General features: G+C 39.4%; 1 protein-coding gene across 2 annotated transcripts in view; it reads left to right on the top strand.

The window, feature by feature from the left end:
- The window catches only part of fam184ab (family with sequence similarity 184 member Ab), a 137,127-nt gene that overhangs the window by 96,536 nt on the left and 15,519 nt on the right, over positions 1–25,072 (top strand). For both annotated transcript variants that reach the window (XM_061929697.2, XM_061929698.2), the window contains exons 15-18: positions 1,232–1,385; positions 6,032–6,159; positions 18,880–19,064; positions 20,924–21,070. In XM_061929697.2, the coding sequence (XP_061785681.1) occupies positions 1,232–1,385; positions 6,032–6,159; positions 18,880–19,064; positions 20,924–21,070 (614 nt within the window). The remainder of the gene's footprint in view (positions 1–1,231; positions 1,386–6,031; positions 6,160–18,879; positions 19,065–20,923; positions 21,071–25,072) is intronic.

The raw sequence follows: 25,072 nt of genomic DNA, 5'->3' as shown, positions 1-25,072 counted from the left end.
GCATTCCATAGTACTGGAGCCCGAATAGAAAACGCTCGCAGACTTTTTTGGGGCTCTGGGAATCACTAATAAGCCGGAGTTCTTTGAACGCAGATTTCTTGCCGGGACATATGGTACAATACAATCGACAAGATAGGACGGAGCTAGACCGTGTAGTATTTTATACGGAAGTAGTAAAACCTTAAAGTTGCATCTTAAGTGCACAGGAAGCCAGTGCAGGTGAGCCAGTATAGGCGTAATATGATCAAACTTTCTTGTTCTTGTCAAAGGTCTAGCAGCCGCATTTTGTACCAATTGTAATCTTTTAATGCTAGACATAGGGAGACCCGAAAATAATATCAAATCAAATCAAATCAACTTTATTTATAAAGCACATTTAAAATTTACCACAGGGGTAGCCAATACGTTACAGTAGTCAAGACGAGACGTAACGAACGCATGAATAATGATCTCAGCGTCGCTAGTGGATAAAATAGAACAAATTTTAGCGATATAATATAATCTTTAAACAAGATTTTATATACGGGGGAAACCAAAATACCTTATTTGAATAGTTATTTTCTAAATTTTTACATGTTTAAACTAGAATACAAACATATAATTATTCATGCTAAAATTAAGAATAGTCAACTAAAAATTATTAAATAGCTTTTAAAACTAGGGACATTTCTAGAAATAAAATGTTAAATCTTGGCAAGTGGTAAATAATTTGCAATAACAACAAATAACATGTGAAAAACGTCCATCTTTGTCTTCACACTCCTTCTTGTATCCTAATCCAATAAAGTCCTCGCATCATTAAACCCAACCAAACATCCTCACCTTTTCATATGGTTTCCAACATCCTCTTAAATAAGAGCTGACTGCAGCAGGCAAGATTGGAATGCTGTTAATGAAAATGCAGGTCAAGAATGTGAAGTGCAAATTGCTTTTCTGGTAGGAATCACAAATGCCACAAAGAGTTTCCTTTTGTGTGTCGGGTGGAACACTTCAGGTTTTATTGTGTGATGTTTAAGTGCAACACATCTCACAGCAAATAAAGTGAATGCAGGGTGCTGCTAATTGCAGTCATTTACTGACAAGGTGATACATAATACATATTATAATAATAGGTGTAACTGTGCATGTTGTTCCATTTAGTCTCTGTTTCAAATGTTTCATTCATTTCCCCCCTCTCTTCTTGCTTGTTCTTTTGACCTGGCTTCTCCTTGTGCTTTGCATTCCTCGTCAGGACCTGGAGGAGCGCCTCCGTCATCATCACCACGCTGAGCTCCAGTCCCTGAGAGAGGCTCACCGTCAGAGTGTGGAGACGCTCAAGCAGCAGTCTGAACAAGAGCTGCAAACGCTTCGCTTCGAGCTGGAGGACGAGGGCAAGGCCATGCTGGGTACGCTCTCTTTGTGCATGTGTGTGTGTTCGTGCGCGTGTGTGTCACACTCTTGTAACAAAATGAAACCTCACCCACATTCATGCAAGTAGGGGACACAGATGAAACATTTCTGTCACTTCTACTGCATACACCAACATTATCTGTAATATTTAATCATGTAGCTATATTTATTTGTTGTTTATAAATTGTATGTGGTTAAAAAAACTAAGCTAAAATAACCTAGTTAATTAAATGTAATGTATTATTATATTTTGTACTACTTACTAAAATGATTGCATACTGTAAATATATAATACAAAAGGAAGACAGAATAAACATGTGTGTACATGAAGAAAACATGAAATAATGTAAATAATAAAACTACCTACTAATAAAGATTGTTCGTAAATACATAATCATAATGACAACAACATCCAGCCCAGTGATGAAATTAATGCAATAACTTGCCAAATGAAACATTTTAAATCATGTAAAACAAAGTATCATTTTTAACATATCTGGGCAGTTAGCTCAGGATGTTTTTTATTCCTACAATCAAGTGGTTCCTAATAATGACGTAGAACCTTCTAGAGCAGGTTTTAATTGATGGCCTCATCGCTATAAGGGGGCCGCTTGTCACAGTGAATCTAGATAAATATAATGTATAAAAGCCTCGTTACACAATTTGCATAGACAGCTGTTTTTGATTATTGTATGTTTTACAATAATTTTAAAATCGTAAGTCAAGGTGACAAACAGATATGTAAGTATTTATTTTTAACAACCAAAAATAGAATGAAAACATTTGGAACATTTTGTTGCACAATTAGATAATAATAATAAAGTGCAGAACATACAGTGTGCAATTACATGCATTACATTTCTGGCAAAAAATGGAAAGAACAAATTCATTTTTTATACCCTTTCGCAGGGCCACATTAGATGATTGGGGCGGGCCAGATCTGGCCCCCGGGCCTTGAGTTTTACATAAGTGTTCTACAGCACAGGTTGAATACGTTTGGACACCCATATCCTGGAGACTTCCATTTAAGGTTAATGGGGCGAGAGGGACAAGCGGTGGAAAAATGAATGGATGGAGGTGAAGTGAGGACTCAGAAAAACTCATCAGTGCCAAGTGTCTCCAGCAGGTGGCGTCAGCACTGATTAATGTTCTTCCATTAACCTTCACGCTCGTGGTCTTGACACCGGAACGTGGCTTCTATCCATCACTTTTGAACTTACCCACATCCCCGATGCTCCTTAATTATCCCGCTCTGTACTTCCTCTGTGTGTGTGTGTGTGTGTGTGTGTGTGTGTGTGTGTGTGTGTGTGTGTGTGTGTGTGTGTGTGTGTGTGTGTGTGTGTGTGTGTGTGTGTGTGTGTGTGTGTGTGTGTTCTTGTATTTTTACCCTTCTTGAGACATCAACAAGGAAAAGTACCTTCCATATGGACCGGTGAACAAGTTAGGACCAAAATCATGATCTCAATTCGGAAAACCATTGCATCTAATAGAGAGCCAAATACTAGAGTCCGTGAACATTGCTCCAAAGTCAGGATTTTTTTGTTGATTTAATGTGCATACAAAAGTAAACATTGACAGGTGCAAAGGCAGCAATATATGATAAAACAAGACGGCAGCTAAAGAAGGACTTCCCTATTCATCCCCGAAAAAAACTGCCAGGTGAACAGCTGATTGTACGACTTCCGGTGCTGACGTGAGACAACCCGTGTCCCATATGTGACCAAAAGATGAACAAATACACTACAATACTAAGACTATAGTGGCCATTAACAGTTAGGTTCTACAGCTGGGTTGCCCAAAGTGCGGCACAGGGGCCATCTGTGGTCTCGTTTGTCATCGGCCTTAAGCACATTACAAAAACAAAAAATAAAGATCTCATTTGCACCCCTGGTGGTGAAATCTATCAAAATTAGGGCGGTCCCAAAAAGGAGGGATTTTTCAAATTGACTGTGTGTCGGTTTTACAAACCCCATTTCCATATGAGTTGGGAAATTGTGTTAGATGTAAATATAAACGGAATACAATGATTTGCAAATCAGTTTCAACCCATATTCAGTTGAATTTGCTACAAAGACAACATATTTGATGTTCAAACTGATCAACTTTTTTTTGTGTGCAAACAATCATTAACTTTAGAATTTGATGCCAGCAACACGTGACAAAGAAGTTGGGAAAGGTGGCAATAAATACTGATGAAGTTGAGGAATGCTCATCAAACACTTATTTGGAACATCCCACAGGTGAACAGGCAAATTGGGAACAGGTGGGTGCCATGATTGGGTGTAAAAGTAGATTCCATGAAATGCTCAGTCATTCACAAACAAGGATGGGGCGAGGGTCACCACTTTGTCAACAAATGCGTGAGCAAATTGTTGAACAGTTTAAGAAAAACCTTTCTCGACCAGCTATTGCAAGGAATTTAGGGATTTCACCATCTACGGTCCGTAATATCATCAAAGGGTTCAGAGAATCTGGAGAAATCACTGCACGTAAGCAGCTAATCCCGTGACCTTCGATCCCTCAGGCTGTACTGCATCAACAAGCGACATCTTTGTGTAAAGGATATCACCACATGGGCTCAGGAACACTTCAGAAACCCACTGTCAGTAACTACAGTTGGTCGCTACATCTGTAAGTGCAAGTTAAAACTCTCCTATGCAAGGCGAAAGCCGTTTATCAACAACACCCAAAAACGCCGTCGGCTTCGCTGGGCCTGAGCTCATCTAAGATGGACTGATACAAAGTGGAAAAGTGTTCTGTGGTCTGACGAGTCCACATTTCAAATTGTTTTTGGAAACTGTGGACGTCGTGTCCTCCGGACCAAAGAGGAAAAGAATCATCTGGATTGTTATAGGCGCAAAGTTGAAAAGCCAGCATCTGTGATGGTATGGGGGTGTATTAGTGCCCAAGACATGGGTAACTTACACATCTGTGAAGGCACCATTAATGCTGAAAGGTACATACAGGTTTTGGAGCAACATATGTTGCCATCCAAGCAACGTTACCATGGACGCCCCTGCTTATTTCAGCAAGACAATGCCAAGCCACGTGTTGCATCAACGTGGCTTCATAGTAAAAGAGTGCGAGTACTAGACTGGCCTGCCTGTAGTCCAGACCTGTCTCCCATTGAAAATGTGTGGCGCATTATGAAGCCTAAAATACCACAACGTAGACCCCCGGACTGTTGAACAGCTTAAGCTGTACATCAAGCAAGAATGGGAAAGAATTCCACCTGAGAAGCTTAAAAAATGTGTCTCCTCAGTTCCCAAACGTTTACTGAGTGTTGTTAAAAGCAAAGGCCATGTAACACAGTGGTGAACATTCCCTTTCCCAACTACTTTGGCATGTGTTGCAGCCATGAAATTCTAAGTTAATTATTATTTGCAAAAAAAATATATATAGTTTATGAGTTTGAACATCAAATATCTTGTCTTTTTAGTGCATTCAACTGAATATGGGTTAAAAAAGATTTGCAAATCATTGTATTCCGTTTATATTTACATCTAACACAATTTCCCAACTCATATGGAAACAGGGTTTGTAAAAGTGCTCCCCCTCCGGTCAACATATGAAATAACAAGTGTGTGTAAAAATGTGAAGGGCTCCCCCTCTGGTCAACATATGTAATAACAAGTGTGTGTAAGAAATTGAAATGCGCCCACTTTGGCCAAAATAATAAAAAAAAAATAAAAAATAATATGTATATAGAGACATACTGTAATAACTTAATGAAGATTAAAAACCAATTACAAACAAAAATAAATAAATAAATAAAAATAACTAAAAGTGTGCCTTTTTTATATTTACATAGTATGTATATATTATTAATGTTGTAAATACAAATCTTTATATATCTAGAAAGAGTAGTCCTAAATAGGTGGGCATTTTTTGCCGGTCTGAAGAAGGTAACATACAAGAATGTGTGTGTGTGTGTGTGTGTGTGTGTGTGCGTGTGTGTGTGTGTGTGTGTGTGTGTGTGTGTGTGTGTGTGCGTGCGTGCGTGCGTGCGTGCGTGCATGTTTGTGTGTGTTATCTGCAGTATCCTTCTCTTTGCTCAGCTACATTAAATCCAAGTGTAAAGCTAATAGTGTGTGTATGTGTGAGAGGCTATAAAGGAAGCTCGTTGTCGTGACAACTGTCAGCCTCCCGAGACAACTTCGCTTTATGTGCAAAGTAAAGAAGACTTCTATTTATTTTCTCATAAAAGGTTTCTAATGGCCAGCTTCTTGCAAAGACACTAATAAAATGGAGCGGCTTTGCAATTTTCACTTCCTCACTGTGTATCTGTGTGTGCCAGAACGTATCTACGTTAGGGACGGCGTGGCGCAGTGGAAGAATGGCCGTGCGCGACCCGAGGGTCCCTGGTTCAATCCCCACCTAGTACCAACCTCGTCATGTCCGTTGTGTCCTGAGCAAGACACTTCACCCTTGCTCCTGATGGGTGCTGGTTAGCGCCTTGCATGGCAGCTCCCTCCATCAGGTGTGAATGTGTGTGTGAATGGGTAAATGTGGAAGTAGTGTCAAAGCGCTTTGAGTACCTTGAAGGTAGAAAAGCGCTATACAAGTACAACCCATTTATCATTTATCATTATTTACGTGCACACTAACAGGCATGCGGTGTTTTATTTTTGCCATCGCTCAGCATCCTTGAGGTCAGAGCTCAATCACATCCACGCGTCGGCAATCGAGCACCTGAGACAAAACCATCAGCAGGAAGTGGCAGCTGCCAAAGTTGAGCTGGACAAGACGGCAGAGAAGACCCGCCTTCAGGTACATCGCATCACAAAGCACATGTTGTGTTTACTTTCAATGCTAGTTGTTGGTTACTTGCCTGTTTTGCTTCCATAATGTGTTGTTGCGGTGTTTGCCATTGAAAAAAAGTGTGCTAAATGTGCTAATTGGACACAATGTTGTTTGTGTAAATGTGTTAAATTAGCCTCTGGGCGCTCAGCCCGAGGCTTCACAGCACGTATTTAATGAGTACACACAACTTTTTAGATAACATGCTTCATTTTTTATGTCATTACTGCGCTTGTGTGTCCTTATTATTGACTCACTCAATGACCAGTTCATTAGGTACACCTGCACTCTCTTAAAGTACCAGTAGAATGGAAAATCAAGTTGACTTTATTTGCTTACTTGTAATTCATCAATCAATCAATCAATCAATCTTTATTTATATAGCCCTAAATCACAAGTGTCTCAAAGGGCTGCACAAGCCACAACGACATCCTCGGTACAAAGCCCACATAAGGGCAAGGAAAAACTCACCCCAGTGGGACGTCGATGTGAATGACTATGAGAAACCTTGGAGAGGACCGCATATGTGGGTAACCCCCCCCCCCCCCTCTCTAGGGGAGACCGAAAGCAATGGATGTCGAGTGGGTCTGACATAATATTGTGAGAGTCCAGTCCATAGTGGATCCAACATAATAGTAAGAGTCCAGTCCATAGTGGGGCCAGCAGGACACCATCCCGAGCGGAGACGGGTCAGCAGCGCAGAGATGTTCCCAGCCGATGCACAGGCGAGCGGTCCACCCCGGGTCCCGACTCTGGACAGCCAGCACTTCATCCATGGCCACCGGACCTGTGCCCCCCCCCCCCCCCCCCCCCCCTCCCTCAAGGAAAAGGGGAGCAGAGGAGAAAAGAAAAGAAACGGCAGATCAACTGGTCTAACAGGGGGGCTATTTAAAGGCTAGAGTATACAAATGAGTTTTAAGATGGGACTTAAATGCTTCTACTGAGGTAGCATCTCTAATTGTTACCGGGAGGGCATTCCATAGTACTGGAGCCCGAATAGAAAACGCTCTATAGCCCGCGGACTTTTTTTGGGCTCTGGGAATCACTAATAAGCCGGAGTTCTTTGAACGCAAATTTCTTGCCGGGACATATGGTACAATGCAATCGACAAGATAGGACAGAGCTAGACCGTGTAGTATTTTATACGTAAGTAGTAAAACCTTAAAGTCACATCTTAAGTGCACAGGAAGCCAGTGCAGGTGAGCCAGTATAGGGGTAATATGATCAAACTTTCTTGTTCTTGTCAAAAGTCTAGCAGCCGCATTTTGTACCAATTGTAATCTTTTAATGCTAGACATAGGGAGACCCGAAAATAATACGTTACAGTAGTCGAGACGAGACGTAACGAATGCATGAATAATGATCTCAGCGTCGCTAGTGGACAAAATGGAACGAATTTTAGCGATATTACGGAGATGAAAGAAGGCCGTTTTATTAACACTCTTAATGTGTGACTCAAAGGAGAGAGTTGGGTCGAAAATAATACCCAGATTCTTTACTGATTCGCCTTGTGTAATTGTTTGGTTGTCAAATGTTAAGGTGGTATTATTAAATAAATGTCGGTGTTTAGCAGGACCGATAATCAGCATTTCCGTTTTCTTGGCGTTGAGTTGCAAGAAGTTAGCGGACATCCATTGTTTAATTTCATTAAGACACGCCTCCAGCTGACTACAATCCGGCGTGTTGGTCAGCTTTAGGGGCATGTAGAGTTGGGTGTCATCAGCATAACAATGAAAGCTAACACCGTATTTGCGTATGATGTCGCCTAGCGGCAGCATGTAAATACTAAAGAGTGCAGGGCCAAGAACCGAACCCTGAGGAACTCCGCACGTTACCTTAACATAGTCCAAGGTCACATTATTATGGGAGACGCATTGCATCCTGTCAGTAAGATAAGAGTTAAACCACGACAAAGCTAAGTCTGACATACCAATACGTGTTTTGATACGCTCTAATAAAATATTATGATCGACGGTATCGAAAGCAGCGCTAAGATCAAGAAGCAGCAACATAGATGACGCATCAGAATCCATCGTTAGCAGTAGATCATTAGTCATTTTTGCGAGGGCTGTCTCCGTAGAGTGATTTGCCCTGAAACCGGATTGAAAAGGTTCACAGAGATTGTTAGACACTAAGTGTTCATTTAGCTGCTGTGCGACAATTTTTTCGAGGATTTTCGAAATAAAGGGAAGGTGGGACACCGGTCGGTAGTTTACCATGAGGTCAGGATCAAGGTTAGGTCTTTTGAGCAGAGAATGAATAACCGCTTTCTTCAATGCTAGGGGAACAGTGCCAGAGGAAAGTGATAAGTTTATAATATTTAGCACTGATGGACCTAATAATACAAAAAGCTCCTTGATAAGTTTCCCAGGAAGTGGGTCAAGTAAACATGTTGTTTGTTTTATCCCACTTACACGCTGTAAGAGTTCCTCTAATGTTATTTCATCAAAAAGAGAGAGACTATTTTGTATTGCAGTATCCGTCGTAGATACAGTTGTATCTGTGTTCATAGAACCCAGTTGTAGCTGGGATGCGTTGTCTTTAATCTCCTTTCTAATGAGTTAAATTTTCTTATTAAAGAAATTCATAAAGTCATCTGCCGAGTGGGTGGAGCTATTGGGAGGAGCCCCTTGTTGGGTTAGCGATGCTACTGTACTAAACAAAAATTTAGGGTCGTTTTTGTTGAGGCGGATGAGATTTGAGTAATATTTAGCTTTAGCTAAGGTAAGCATGCGTTTATACGATATTAAACTATCACTCCATGCTTGATGGAAAACCTCAAGCTTGGTCGCGTGCCATTTGCGTTCCAACTTTCTACATGATAATTTATGAGCTCTGGTTTCTTCTGTAAACCATGGGGTGCGCCTTTTAGGGGCCCTTTTTTGTTTTAGCGGTGCTATACTATCAATGGTTTTGCGCAGGGCATTGTCAAAGTTGTTAGTGAGGTTATCAATAGAGCCGACATAATTTGGGAATGGTGCCATTACCGAAGGCAGTAGGTCAGCAAGAGTCATCGTTGTGGCAGCATTAATGTTGCGGCTGCTATAGCAGTTATTATTATTATTAGTTTGTTGACAATGAGTCAGAACTTCGAATTTTATAAGGTAATGATCGGACATTACTTTAGTATACGGGAGTACCATAACTTTGGAGGTGGTGACACCCCTGACCAGCACTAGATCTATCGTATTGCCGTTGCGATGTGTAGGTTCATTTATTATTTGTGTAAGACCACAGCTATCAATTATAGTCTGGAGCGCCACGCACTGAGGGTCCGATGGGGTATTCATATGGATATTAAAGTCCCCCATTATGATTATATTGTCTGCGTGCGTCACTAGATCAGCAACGAACTCTGAGAATTCATTAATAAAGTCCGAGTAGGGCCCTGGGGGGCGGTAGATAACAGCCATATCGAGAGGCAGCGGTGCGACAGACCTCATAGTAAGCACCTCAAACGATTTGTATTTATTATTTAGGTTAGGGGTAAGGTTAAAGTTTTCATTGTATATTAGTGCGACCCCCCCACCCCTTTTAAGGGGACGGGCAATATGCGCATTCGTATAGTTAGGAGGAGATGCCTCATTTAGCGCAAAAAATTCGTCTGGTTTGAGCCAGGTTTCGCTAAGACCAATGACGTTAAGATTGTTGTCTCTAATGACCTCATTAACTAATAATGTTTTGGGAGACAATGATCTTATGTTTAAAAAGCCCATATTATAAGTATTGGGCTGTTTTGACGAGTTTTTGTTTAAATTATCCGTAGTAGAAATATTAATAATGTTGCGTTTATTATACGTAGTGCACTTTAAATAGTTTCGACCATATCTAGGAATTGATACGACGGGAATTTTCAGATTGTTTGCTTGATGCTGCGATCGACTGAACGCATCATGATTTGCCACCTCAGTAGAATGCATATCTACCCCGGACACATTCACAACAGAAAACACATTATGTGAGTTGTGTGTTATTCTAAGAAAATTGCTATGCGTACAGGAATTATCCAGCCTGGTGCTGGCTAGTTCTAGCTTAACTGACTCCTCACCCGGACTAGCAGGCTCTGTAATTGCCTGTGACCGAGCTTGCTCTAGTGTAGTTAGTCAAATGTGACTTAAACAGTAGTCTATGTTCTTAGACAGGATGATGGCGCCTTCCTGGTTAGGGTGAAGGCCGTCCCTCATCAGCAAGCCTGGTTTGCCCCAGAAAGAGGGCCAATTATCAATAAACGTTAGTCCCTGTTGTCTACAGAAGCTAGCCAGCCACTTGTTAAGCGAGACTAATCTGCTATATCTCTCATCATTGCCTCTCGCAGGCAGGGGGCCAGAGACAATTACTCGATGCCTGGAGATCTTTCTAGCGAGATCACAAGTCCTGACTATGTTTCTCTTTGTAATCTCTGACTGTCTCATTCTAGTGTCATTGGAGCCAACGTGTACAACTATATTCGCATAACTAGTGGTGCGATTAGCCTGTCGTACGTGTTTACTAGGCCTGTTGCGAGTTAGCTCCCTAAGATTAGCCTCAATGTCAGGTGCTCGGGCCCCAGGGATGCACTTAATTGTGGTTGGTTTGCTAAGCTTTATGTTTCAGGTGATGGAGTCCCCTATGACTAAGGTGTGGTGCCAGTAGACTGGGGTGTAGGACTAGCTAAAGAGCTAAATCTATTATGCGTCTCAACCGGTACACCGTAGCTTGTAGGCCGCTTAGGACTACTACAGGCTGGGCTAGTTAGCTCGCTACAGCTAACGCTAGCAGATGTGTCCGCAACATCTAAAGTTACGAGATTACTCTGCTCTAACTGGCGGACACGGCCCTCTAGCAGAGCCAGCCTCTCCGTGAGTAAGGTGCAAGACGCGCAGGAAGCCATACTCACGGTGTTTTCTGTCACCGAGTGAAGTTCCTGCTGTCTTCCGAGAAGTCCTGGTCACGGTGTGCAGGAGTAGATTCCTTCTGACCGGCGACGCCTTTCTCCGCGCTAGCTTCGTTAGCTTAGCAGCTAGCTGCTAGCTAGTTAGCTTTTTCGAAACAGCGAGCAGTCACGCACGGTGAACCGGAACCGGAAGAATTAAGTTGTTTTGGGGGCCACATTTCCCACATTTCATTGTATCCATTAAACCAGGCCTGGGCAATTATTTTGACTTGGGGGCCACATTTAGAGAAAAAATGTGTCTGGGGGCCAGTATATCTATTTTTAGGAACACGAATACAAAACCTCACAATAATGTCTGATTGAATGCTAAAAACGTTATGACAGACCGCCTTAAAAAACGTAATGGAATTTTAAATTTTTCTATGAACAATAAAACACAGATTATTGACAAAATATTAATGTCACACCCCCTTTCGATCGACATACTTTACAATCAAGTGAAACGCAACAAAAATGCAACAAACAGTGAAATATGAACGCGAAGGGTACAAAATAAACCCACCTACAATCTGATATATCTGATATATTACTAAGCTTTAGAACTTTGTTGTGAAAATCTCCTTCCGCGTCTGTGGAAACGCTTCCCGCCCACACTGCTTGGTGCCTCGTCTGAGGTGCTGTGACATAGATTACCATAGTAAGTAATTAGATTACCATAGTAACTAATTAGATTACCATAGTAACTAATTACATTACCATAGTAACTGGTTTATCATCCATAAGCACAGATTTCAACCATTGAAATACTTTGTATAGTTCAAGACTTACCGTCATTAGAAAACATCACTACACATCATAATGGCAGCTACACTTTCCATCTTAAAGATCTAAAAAAATATATTTGGGAATGTCCGGCGGGCCAAATTGAAAAGCTTAACGGGCCGCATGTGGCCCCCGGGCCTTAATTTGCCCAGGTCTGCATTAAACCATATCCGATTTACAATCAGCAAATTATGTAAAAATACCATCTAAACATCACAAAATGCCACAAAATCAGTCAGCCATTTTGAATATTCCGCTTCGAACGTCTTTTTTCCATAGATTGACGTCACTGTAGTAACGCTTCTGCAGTCTGACCATAGTATCAGATCAGTCATATTGGAAATACGCAAAATAAAAAACTTTAGCATGATGCTATAGTGTTTCACTCAAGCTGGATTTGTTTAGCGAAGCTTCTAAAGCTTGTAGCTCATTCTCCTTATATTCAGGATCAACAACATAGGTTTCTGGATCATAATTTTCCCCAAGTAATCGTTGTTGGTTCTCACAAAGTCTGCATGATTTGCATTGTTGTTGGTGATGATGAAGGGACCCAACCACTACATCACGCGATGACGTGTCTGGCTTCCTCATTATCTCTCAAAATGCCTCAGGAATCTCAGTGAGATTGATACTATTTTGATCATATCTATTTACTCACAAATTTTGGAAGTTTTCCCGGTGTCATACATCAGTTATATATGATAATAGCTTCAATGTAGAGGCAACTTGTTTTTCCTCTCTACTGGTACTAAACCAAATATACTTTACATATGTATATATATATATTAGGGATGTCCCGATCCGATATTTGGATCGGATCGGCTGCCGATATTTGCCAAAAATTGTGTATCGGCAAGGCATGGGAAAATGCCGATCCAGATCCAGTTAAAAAAAAACTCCGGTCCGTGTTTTCCAAAGCACCGATTTAAATAATACATTCCACTTTTCTGATGCGCCCTAATTTCCTTTCCGCATTTTCCAGCACACCTTCAACACATCCACAGGTCTGTGGATTCTCACGCAGTTGCTTTTAGCTGCTGGCATTACACGACAGGCTCTTCTCACTCTTTCCTGTGTCTCCCTCTCACAGACAGCAAGCGCACCTTCTTACACACGTCACATACTGTCACGACATACGTCACATACTGTCACGTTATACGTCACATATGTATACGTCCTCCCGGAGCAGAGAGGTAGCAGCATGGCTAACGTTAGCTGTGATGCTAGCGCAGCCGTGTGACCAACGTTCTCTCTAAGGTGCGCGCTTGTGCAATTGCAAACTGCTCAAGCGTCCACTGCGCATAGCAATTATATGCCACGCACAAAATCAAATAAAAAAATAAGTGCATAACAATTTTCGACACACGGACACGACAGAGACAACAGTTTTCGTCATCATTGTTCAAATATTGTAACGTCTGTCGAGACGCTTATCTCCGTTCGGTGCCACACGTCCACACCATCAAAATGCCGAGGCAAAAATTTCCACATCAACACCGTATGAAAAAATTAGTGATTTTTTTAGTTGTGATTTCCTTCTCTGCATGAAAGTTTAAAAGTAGCATATATTAATGCAGTATGAAGAAGAATGTTTTAATGTAGACATGCAAGCCTTGAAAGAAAATTTTGAAAATCAAGACTACATTTCCTGCAAATGGGTGCATTTCTACCCTATATTTTAACTTTAGATTTATTCTCATATCAAACTCTTTTGGCTGTCTTTTTGACACTTACATCCGACGCCCCCCTCCACATCTGATAGTATATATCTGTATCATGAATCAATTTAAGTGGACCCCGACTTAAACAAGTTGAAAAACTTATTCGGGTGTTACCATTTAGTGGTCAATTGTACGGAATATGTACTTCACTGTGCAACCTACTAATAAAAGTCTCATTCAATCAATCAAAACACAGAATCATCATACTGCTGTGATTATATGCATCAAGTGTTCATTCAAGGCTAAGGCAAAATATCGAGATATATATCGTGTATCGCAATATGGCCTTAAAATATCGCAATATTAAAAAAAGGCCATATCGCCCAGCCCTAGTTTCAATGATGCCATTTTTGTTTGTCATGTATAATTTTGTCTATTTTGTGTTTATCATTGAATAAACAGGTCAGTTTCTTGTTACCAACCATTGTGTATTATTCAAACTCCCCTAATTCAGCTGGCTAGTTGTTATCAAGAGTACTAAAACCCTTTTCAACATGATTCTGACAACTAAGTAGGCTAAATAACTTTAAACTTTAATACATGCTCGGACAGGCCAGTATCGGTCAGTATCGGTATCGGTCAGTATCGGTATCGGATCGGAAATGTAAAAACAATATCGGTATCGGATCGGAAGTGCAAAAACCTGGATCGGGACATCCCTAATATATATATATATATATATATATATATATATATATATATATATATATATATGTCTTAATAAGGTTATCCAAAAAATAGTGCTCGATACCGTAGTAGAGCGCAATATATGTATGTGTGGGAAAAAAAATCACAAGACTATTTCATCTCTACAGGCCTGTTTCATGAGGGGTTCCCTCAATCATCAGGAGATTAATCTCCTGATGATTGAGGGAACCCCTCATGAAACAGGCCTGTAGAGATGATTTTTTCCCCCACACATACATATATATATATATATATATATATATATATAAAGAAAAAAAACAGCCTCCTTGTTAGCTTTACAGATAATAGTAACAGTTCAACTTTTTTCCCTTTCATTAAGCCATGTTGGAATTTTTATTTACATTTTACAAATTACTTTCAATTAGTTTTATTTATTTTTTATTTATTTTAAATTAGCGACATGGGACTGGACAATTTGTTTGCTTTATGCAAATGTTTGTTTATTAAATATTATGCTTTTTTAAATAGTTCAACACAAAGTGGACACAAACACTATTTTAAAGCCACACATAACTATCTCTCGCTGAAATGTGTGTGTGCGTATTTAGACGCATGAAAAGCAGGAACCCTTTATTGGCTGTGTTTTTACATGAGACTTTTGCGACACTTCTGCCGTGTACTAGTTGTCTGTCTGTTCCCCTTGCTTTTCCTTATACTCACCAGTAGTCGGCGCCTTGCAGCCACTCACACTCGTGTTGGTATTGAAGCCAAGAACAATGGACTTTTCATCACGTTCTGTAAATAAAAGTTAATGTTTTTGCAGTAACTTAGTGGTCAGAAGTATTTTTGTATTCAAAAAACAGAGGCCGAAATGGCTGTGTTTACTCTGCCGGGGGCCAGAGCTCTCCCCATATATGAATATATGAGTGAATATTAATCACATCTGGGTTAACATCCAGCAGATAACATACACCTCTAATGAAGATCCGTCATTTTTTGGTTCAACTGTATATCATTTGGTAAAATACTAGCATGAAATGCTGCGATGAGGTGGCGTCCAGGGTTTACCCCGCTTACCGCACGAATGCAGCTAAGATAGGCTCCAGCACCCCCCACAATCCCAAAAGGGACAAGCGGTAAAAAATGGATGGATGGATAGCATAAAACATTAGCATGTTAACATTAGCATTAGCATGATACCATCAGAAAAGTTAGCATACTTTTAAGATGGTGCCAAGTATCAAAATCCGTGATTTTTAGGCTTAAACAAAACATTTGTTTAAAATGCTTGCATAAAACGTTAGCATGCCAATGGTAATGTGCTAACACCAGACATGTTAGCATACCTTTAAAACGGTGTCATAGCCAAGTATCAAAAGCCTTGATTTTTAGGTCTAAAAAAATAAATTTAGCTAAAAAGCTAGCATTATACATTAGCATAGTAACTTTAGCATGTTAACATAGGAACAGTTAGCATACTTAAAAGATGGCGGCAAGCAGTGATGAGTGGTAGCAAGCTACATGTAACAAAGCTATGTAGCTTAACTACATTTCCCAGTAGATGGCGGTAGTTTAACTACTTTTTGAAAGAGTAGTGATTCTTGTAGCTTAAGGATTTTTAGACCCATGTAGCTAGGTAGCTTACATCAAAGCTACAAGCTACAAATAAAGAAAATAGACTGCAAATCCGGGCCCCAAAAAATACAATAAAATACCAAAAGACCTAGATGAATGAGAACATCCATACAGACGAAGAAAATCCATGATGATTGGTTGTCGTTCGTATGATGGGTCAAAATTGGCTACGATTAGGGTGAAACATTACGGACTGGCCAATCAGAGGAAAGATAAGGCGGGTCATTGAAACCAGGAAGCAAAATCATAACAGACACGCACTCATGTCACATGACGACGAGGGAGTCGGAGACAGAGGGACGCTTCAAGCTGACGACTCAAGAAAAAAAAAACATACTTGAAAATGGCAGAGAAATTCTCTTGCGCAGATTAGCTTTTTTCTTTAGTGATGAAAACGACGTGCAGGAAACCCACAGTAATGTTTGTCCTTAGCCGTATTTAGACAAATATATGCATTTAGAGAAGACAATGACCAAAACCTTAGTTTTTAGTTGTTTACTTTGTAAACCAAAATCATAACTGCTCTCATCATCTAAGACGTCCAACACAAATTTAGGAACACACATTAAGGTGAGTTGGCTTCATGAAAAGTTTTACTGCACATAACCATGACCAACTGTTCCCAAATAACACACCACTAGTCTTTTTTTTTGTCAAGCTATAGATAGATGCTGTTTTTTTTTTCCTGTTTTTTTTTAAATAATAATAATAATAACAACAATAAACAGAGCAATTCCAATAGCAATTCTACTGCGGTGCTTGCTCTGCTGCTCGGGCCCTAATAATGATGATAATAATAGATATTAACATAAATAATAATACACTGGATACGGCTTACAGTGTGATCCGTTGCAGTTGTGCAGTACATTTGGAAATGCAAAATGTTTGTGTAGATTTTCTTTCGATTGTGTACCTAATGAAGTGGCCACTGACCGTCTTCATTTTCTATTCTCAGCCACTCTTGTCTCAGAAAACTAATGTCCTCATCTGATTAATAATTAAAACCTTTTTTATTTTTAAAGACAGTAAAAAAATAAGAGGAGAAAAGAAGACCCTTGTGTGTGTGTGTGCGCGTGTACGTGCGCGTGTGTTGAACTGAGATTTTTGGAGGTAATGTATTTTGCTGGAGGAAAGTAGTTCATATGGAGTGTACAAAAAAGAAGTGGTTCCAGCGAGCAGATGTTTCATCTTGCTGGCACATCTGCTTGGAAAGTGAACATTTAATTAGCACGTTTGATGCTTTTTGATTGGAACAATAACAAGAGGCACTAACAATGTGATGTATTGCTCAGTTGGTACAAACCATATATATATATATATATATTTTATGTGTGTGTATGTATATATATATATATATATATATATATATATATATATATATATATATATATATATTTTATGTGTGTGTATATATATATATATATATATATATATATATATATATATATATATATATATATATATATATATATATACATACACACACATAAAATATATATATATATATATATATATATATATATATATATATATATATATATATATATATATATATATATATATATATATATATATATATATATATATATATATATGGCAGCACGGTGGTAGAGGGGTTAGTGCGTCTGCCTCACAATACGAAGGTCCTGAGTAGTCGTGAGTTCAATCCCGGCCTCGAGATCTTTCTGTGTGGAGTTTGCATGTTCTCCCTGTGACTGCGTGGGTTCCCTCCGGGTACTCCGGCTTCCTCCCACCTCCAAAGACATGCACCTGGGGATAGGTTGATTGGCAACACTAAAAAAAAAAATTCAAAAAAAATAAAAAATTGGCCCTAGTGTGTGAATGTGAGTGTGAATGTTGTCTGTCTATCTGTGTTGGCCCTGCGATGGGCTGGCGACTTGTCCAGGGTGTTCGATTCCGCCCGATTGTAGCTGAGATAGGCTCCAGCGCCCCCCGCGACCCCTAAGGGAATAAGCGGTAGAAAATGGATGGATGGATATATATATATATATATATATATATGTATGTATATATATATATATGTGTGTGTATATACATATATGTATATGTGTGTATATACATATACTGTATGTGTATATATATATGTATGTATATGTGTGTATTTATATATGTATATATATGTGTGTATATATATGTATATATACCGGTATGTATGTATTGATATGTATGTATATATATGCATATAAGTATGTGTATATACATATGTATGTATATATATGTATGTATATATACGTATGTGTGCATATATATATATATATATATATATATATATATATATATATATATATATGTATGTGTGGCAAAAAATCACAAGACTACTTCATCTCTACAGGCCTGTTTCATGAGGGGTTCCCTCAATCATCAGGAGATTTAAATAAAAATAAAAATAAAAAAAATAAAAAAATCTCCTGATGATTGAGGGAACCCCTCATGAAACAGGCCTGTAGAGATGAAGTAGTCTTGTGATTTTTTTCCCACACATACATATATTGCGCTCTACTACGGTATCGAGCACTATTTTTTGGATAACCTTATTAAGACATATATATATATATATATATATATATATATATATATATATACATACATACATCTATATACATACATATATACATGTGTATATGTTACTTTGTCTAATGTTACAGTGGCCAAAAATGATAAAAAAATACTTTTTAAATAAAACCTCTGCCTTGTTTTTAATGAATACTTAGGCCTACGACGCTACTGTATTTTAATGTGGGTCATCATGGTGATACTTGGAGAGCCAAGTGTTTTCTAAGGTGGTAGTTGGTGAAAAAAGTTTGAGAACTACTGCTTTAGACTGATTGGTTTAAAAAAAAAAGGCCTTACAGCTAAAGACGCTGTTTTTGTGTTTTAATGCAGCCTGTGAGGTTGTTTATGCTAGCAGAACAACATTGGCTAACATCTGTGTGAGTATGTCTGACCCACTGACTTCCGGCTTCCTTGCAGGAGCGCGAGCTGCTTGGCCGCATCGCCGAGCTCCAGGAGGAAGTGACGCGTAGGAAGAATCACATCGCTCAGCTGGACCATCAAATCCACACGCTCAACGAGAACATCAGTAGCCTGACCAAGGAGCTGGAGCTCAAGGGCAAGGAGGTGCTGAAGATTCGCAGCGAGGCCAACCAGCAGATCAGGTGACAAAGTGGTGGTGGAGGCCAATAGCCTTTATCCTGCAGTATGTTAGCACACTGTTACTTGTTTACAGTTGGGTGAATGTGGAAATAGTGTCAAAGCGCTTTGAGTACCTTGAAGGCAGAAAAGCGCTATACAAGTATAACCCATTTACCATTTATATATAGATAGATAGATAGATAGATAGATAGACATATGTATAGAGATATATAGATAGATTTCTATCTATCTATCTATCTATCTATATTTGTGTACATTAGTTCTCTTCGAATGTACACAAATATAGATAGATAAATGGATATAGATAAATAGATACATAGATATAGATAAGACAGACAGACAGACATATAGCAAAATGAGCAATATATAGACATTTCAAAATACCGTGTGCACGCACGCACGCACGTTATAAGATGCCACAGATCGTGCCCTGGGGAGGGAGCGCATATTTCATGACCATGTTGACCTATTTGCCCGAAGTGACAAATATTTATTTGAACCCTTTAGGCAGTCCGCCCCTTTCTTAAACTTACGTTTTGACATTATGTATTTCCCCCGCGGGATAATACGAATTTCTCTTCTGTAATCTGTTTGTGTTTTCTTTCTTTTCCGCCGGAATTGTGCCCTTATATGGGGAATTAAGGGTGTTTACCTATGCAAATTACAGAATTACTGTAAAGGTGTTTACCTATGCATATTGAGAAAATAAGGACGTGTTTATATGCAAATTATGATAGACACGCACGCGCTAACTATTTGGCATTCAGCAATTTAAGAACAGCAGGTGGGAACAATTTGGCCATTTAAGAACACGTCATGAATTTGAATAGACTCCTCTTAGGAAATCACTTAGGAAGAAAGATAAGAGGAAAAGTTAGGAACTTATTGCTGAATGGGGCCCAGTGTCTGCAGGGAGACTTCTTTGTTAACCTTTCGTGTGATATGGACATCCTATCAGACGTCATCGAAGTAAGAGCAAGCTATCGTTTTATCATGTTTGTAGCTTGGATTTCAAGGTTTCCGAGTTTGTATGATTTGCATTGTTGTTGGTGATGAAGTAATCTGTGGTCCCTACCTCTGCGTCACGCGATGACGTGTCTGGCTAGCTCATTATCTCTCAAAATGGCTCGGGAATCTCTGTAAGATTGATATTCTTTATCTATTCACAAACTTTGTAAGATATCTGGTGTCATACATCAGATAAAAATGGTAATAGCTTCAATATAGCAGCAACTTGTCTTTCCAATCTACTGGTACTTTAAAGTCTGTGTGTGAGTGTATGCAGCGTGCTTCTATCCGCATTATGCAACTGCTGAGTCTGAATGGCGGCCGCGCTGCTAAAAATAGCCTCCTAAATAAATAAATAAATAGATATAGAGAAGGCGGTGAGGAGCAGGAAGAGGACAGACGGTCGGCCATGTTTCCTCACTGTTGTCTTTTTATCAGCCCAAAATCCGTACGTCTTTCCTCCCACACGTCGAAGCTTGTTTGCATTGACACACTTTTTATAGCTCTATCTAGTACAGCGCCAATGTATTGCGTCTATCTTTGAGGGCTGTTTCCAGTTATTTGACCCTTTCACGTTGCTGAATAAGGAAGTATGTCGTATATGTATTGTATAATATTTGTAATGGTTGAAAAAATAATAATAATTCAATGAATAGTACACATTAAATGTTGTGCAGGTGTACATCAAGCTACAAGCACAGTAGTTTAATATTGTTTTGATACAACTTCTGTATTGGCTCTGATTGGATTGTGTAACTCAAGACTATGGAGACATTTTGTATGGTTGCAAGCAGTGTTGTCGTTCAAGATTAGCATCCTGAAACGTGTGGTGTTGTGTGTTTTGCATCCCCAGGGCTCACGAGCAGGAGTTGCTAAAGCGTCACGAGAGGGAACTGTCCGAACTGAACATCGTGCACAGCAGGGAGACGCAGAACATGCTGTCGGACTTCAACAAGGCGCAGGAAGTCCTCAAAGACAAGATCTCCGCCCTACAGATCCTGTATGTGCACGCTCCTCGCGCTCTACATGCATGTCATTGAGCAGCGTTTAACCCAGGGGTCTGCAACCCAAAACGTTGGAAGAGCCATATTGGACCAAAAATACAAAAAACAAATCTGTCTGGAGTAGCAAAAAATGAAAAGCCGTATATAAGTCTTATAATGAAGGCAACAAATGACGTAAGTGTCTATATTAGCTATAATAGCCTACTATCAAAATGACAGTGTCACAGGCTGAAGCAAATCTTCGTTGACAGAAATGTTGAAATTTTATATTTATTCTACACATTTTTACAACATTAGAAACCATTAGTAAATCAGAGGCTACTCAGAAGGTGAGATAACTCCTGGAAATTACTGGCTTTTAATTGCCAAAGGTATAGATGTGTGTGTCCAAGTTAAAGGAAACGGCAGGCTGCCTTCTTTTAATAGATTTATTACAATATTTGACAAGCTATGTAATGTTTCCTGTGGTCTGGAACAACATGGCACACAAACAACTATCTGAAATGCAGCCAATATTAAATACAGATAATGTGTCATGAGACATGCAAAACTAAATTATATAGGGGATAAAAGTAAAGGATATTAAATGAGCTCGAATATACTTACAAATGAGGCATAATGATGCAATATGTACATTCAGCTAACCTAAATAGCATGTTAGCATTGATTAGCTTGCAGTCATGCACTGACCAAATATGCCTGGTTAGCACTCCAACAAGTCAATAACATCAACAAAGCTCACCTTTGTGCATTCACACACAGCATGAAACTTTTGGTGGACAAAATGAGTCAAAGGAGTGGAACATTTTACATGTAAACAAACTGTTGCATCACAGTCCACACTATGGTGAGTTCAAGAACTGCCAAAATTAGTAGGACAAAACGATGTTCACCCAATACTCTCATCAGTGAAGCATACACACCAACACATTAAACATTGGGCTTTCTAACAATTGGGAAGGTCTGTGTCAAGTTTGTCCTCAAACAAATAACATACTACAACAACAAAAATATTTTCCCCCCATCTTTTTCCGTTTTTAATCCTTTTTTAAAAATGCTCCAGGGACCCACTGGGGCGCCACTAAAGAACCGCGGGTTGCTGACCCCTGGTTTAACCAAACACATTCATAACACAACACCGGCCGTGTAGAAGACGCAGACCAGGATGCATCACTAACCTGCCACGCCACCACGTTGCTCCCTTTGGCCGCTCCACAAGCTGCTTCTGCGCCGCTAGCACACATTCACCACATGTGGGACGTTAAAGGGCCCTCCAAATGAAAGCATGAGGATGGACAAAATTACATATAGAAGTGTGACATTTTTCTGATTTGAAATAAAACAAAACCAGAAACAGCTTTAAGGGGATTTTTAAGTGCAAATCCACTTGAGCTGATAAGCATGGAAGTCCATTTTTTCTCACACTTGGTCGACAGAGGCAAGGAACATACTCCAATAGGACCCAGCTTGATACGATTGCATAAAGGCCATCATTGATGATTTTCTTCCTCCGCAGTAGTGACATTTAAATGGCAAACATTTTAAAGTGTCGTCAGTGTGTTATTATAGTGAAATTGTGTGTTGCTTACACACAGTACCTCACTAAAGTGAGTACAGCACTCACATTTCCGCCAGCATCTCATTCTATCTTGACAAGGCTATAGAAAGTAAACTTGCATCTGCTTAAGAGTAGTCAGTGTACAGCTTGCGGAGCAGTATACATTCATTAAGCGCTGAAAATGAGTCAACACGGTCATTATTGTCTAAATATCTGGCTACACAAGTAACATGATAACTGTCTTGTCTCCAGCCTATCATGGTGGTAGTAGCGTGCACGAGTGCAGCCAGCACTGAGGGGAGCTGCAGTTCATATTTGAGAAAGATGAATGTCAACTTGTACTGGAACATGGTGACTTATTGGCATTGGAACTTGGATGCATGGTAGTTTTTATATGTATGATAAAGTAAACTTGGATATAATTTAGAGTAGTCAGTGTGTATCGTCTTCTGGGAGATGTTTGGGCCCCTCGTCATGTTGGAAAACTGCCACGCGGCCCAGTTTTTGCTTCCCAATGTCACCATACATGTTGGAGTTCATGTTTCCCCTAATTGAACTGCAGCTCCCCCGTGCTGGCAGCACTCGTGCACGCTGCCACCGCCATGCCTGACTGTAGACAAGACACAGTTGTCTTGCTACTCACTGGTGTTGCAACTATTAAGACAATAATAATGTGTTGACGCATATGTACTGGATATTAAATATATACTGGTATACAGGCTGTACGCTGACTACTCTAAAGTATATCCAGCAGAAAGTAGACAATGTAAACACTGGAAAAAAGGAACAAAATTGCACATAACAATTTTTTTTTTCCAAAATTGGAATAATGTTTAAGATGCTAAACATACTAAATCCATGAAAAATAAACAAGGAGAAATAGCAATACTGTGCTATGGATTTGATCCTTGAAAAGATAGAAAAAAATACTTTCTGAAATAAATTTGGCAGACACTGTATATAACAATAAGGAAGACTTCCTCCAACCTCCAAAGACATGCACCTGGGCATAGGTTGATTGGCAACACTAAATGGTCCCTAGTGTGTGAATGTGAGTGTGAATGTTGTCTGTCTATCTGTGTTGGCCCTGTGATGAGGTGGCGACTTGTCCAGGGTGTACCCCGCCTTCCGCCCGAATGCAGCTGAGATAGGCTCCAGCAACCCCGCGACCCCGAAAGGGACAAGCGATAGAATATGGATGGATGGATGGATGGATGGATGGATGGATGGAAGAGACAATTTGGAGCTGATTTCAGTGTGCTTGTTAAGACTTTGACACTTCACAGAAACTTCATTAGAGCAGCCTTGATTGTTCCCAAGGGTGAAAAAAAAATCTTCCAAAAATAAATTTCCATTAAGAATTGTGAAAGTTTAAGAATTTACACTTTGAAGCCTCCAACTGCTTAATAGTTATAAGAGAGGAGGGGTGGTGCGATGGCTGTGTTATTGATCGTCAATCTCTAGTGAAATTACAGCAACTCTCTAAAGTCTCACATGACACAAGTGAAGAGCTCACATAAGCTGCTCTGAAGCAGTTGAGAGGAAGTTTAATTACCGTAATGCCTGGAATAGACACAGCCATAATAGGGGCTTAGCTAATTAAGCCGTATGGACATTAAAATACATTTGAGGCTTACCGCAATAAATTATTGTGTGCATTTAGCAAAATGTAATACCTAAAGGAGTCCTTCTTTCGGTGGTTAGAAGGACTTGGTCTTAAGTCAGTTTTGGCTGGTTGTGCAAGTTCAGAAATAAATGTTTTTATTAGGGCTGTCAAGTGATTAATTTTCTAAATCAGATTAATCACACTCTAAACCTGTGATTAATCACGATTACTCACCGGTTATTATTTGCTTGCATAAATAACATTTGCTGAAGAAAATTCCCCAATATTTGGGTACAAAAGCCATTTGGGAGTCAGAATGTCATACAGGAAAGTGTTCTAAATATTTACTGAACTGCAAGTCATTGATTTACTCAAAACTTGGTAAAAATAAGTATAGTAAAAATTAAGTGCACATTTTTAAAGTCTTTGCAGTTTGCAATAATCTTGCAAACAAGATACAGTTATGAATTGATAATGTAGTGAACGCACTCGTAAACAATTTAACGTAGTGCACCATTTACCCTTCTTTAGTTTAAAGAGTTGTTGAAACAAAACCAGTTTGTTTACCTTTTTCAGATGACAATGCTGATCTCTTTTTTTGGTACAATGTGACGCCAGCTCGTTGTGGTTACTTACAGATGTCCAACATTCTCCAGGACGCAAAATAAATTCACATTTAGTCTGTAGTAGGGATGTCACTGTATGACATTTTTTTTATCATGACTATGTTGACCAAAATTATCATTATTATCGCAGTAATTTTTAATGTGCTCAAAATTTTCAAGAACTACTTATACTGAAATCTTTTAACCAAGTCATATTTATCATATATAT

Source organism: Nerophis lumbriciformis, linkage group LG34, assembly GCF_033978685.3.
Source record: "Nerophis lumbriciformis linkage group LG34, RoL_Nlum_v2.1, whole genome shotgun sequence".
Classification (NCBI taxonomy): domain Eukaryota; kingdom Metazoa; phylum Chordata; class Actinopteri; order Syngnathiformes; family Syngnathidae; genus Nerophis; species Nerophis lumbriciformis.
Note: the sequence above shows the minus strand (reverse complement) of the source record. Positions and strands in the feature narration are given on the sequence as shown.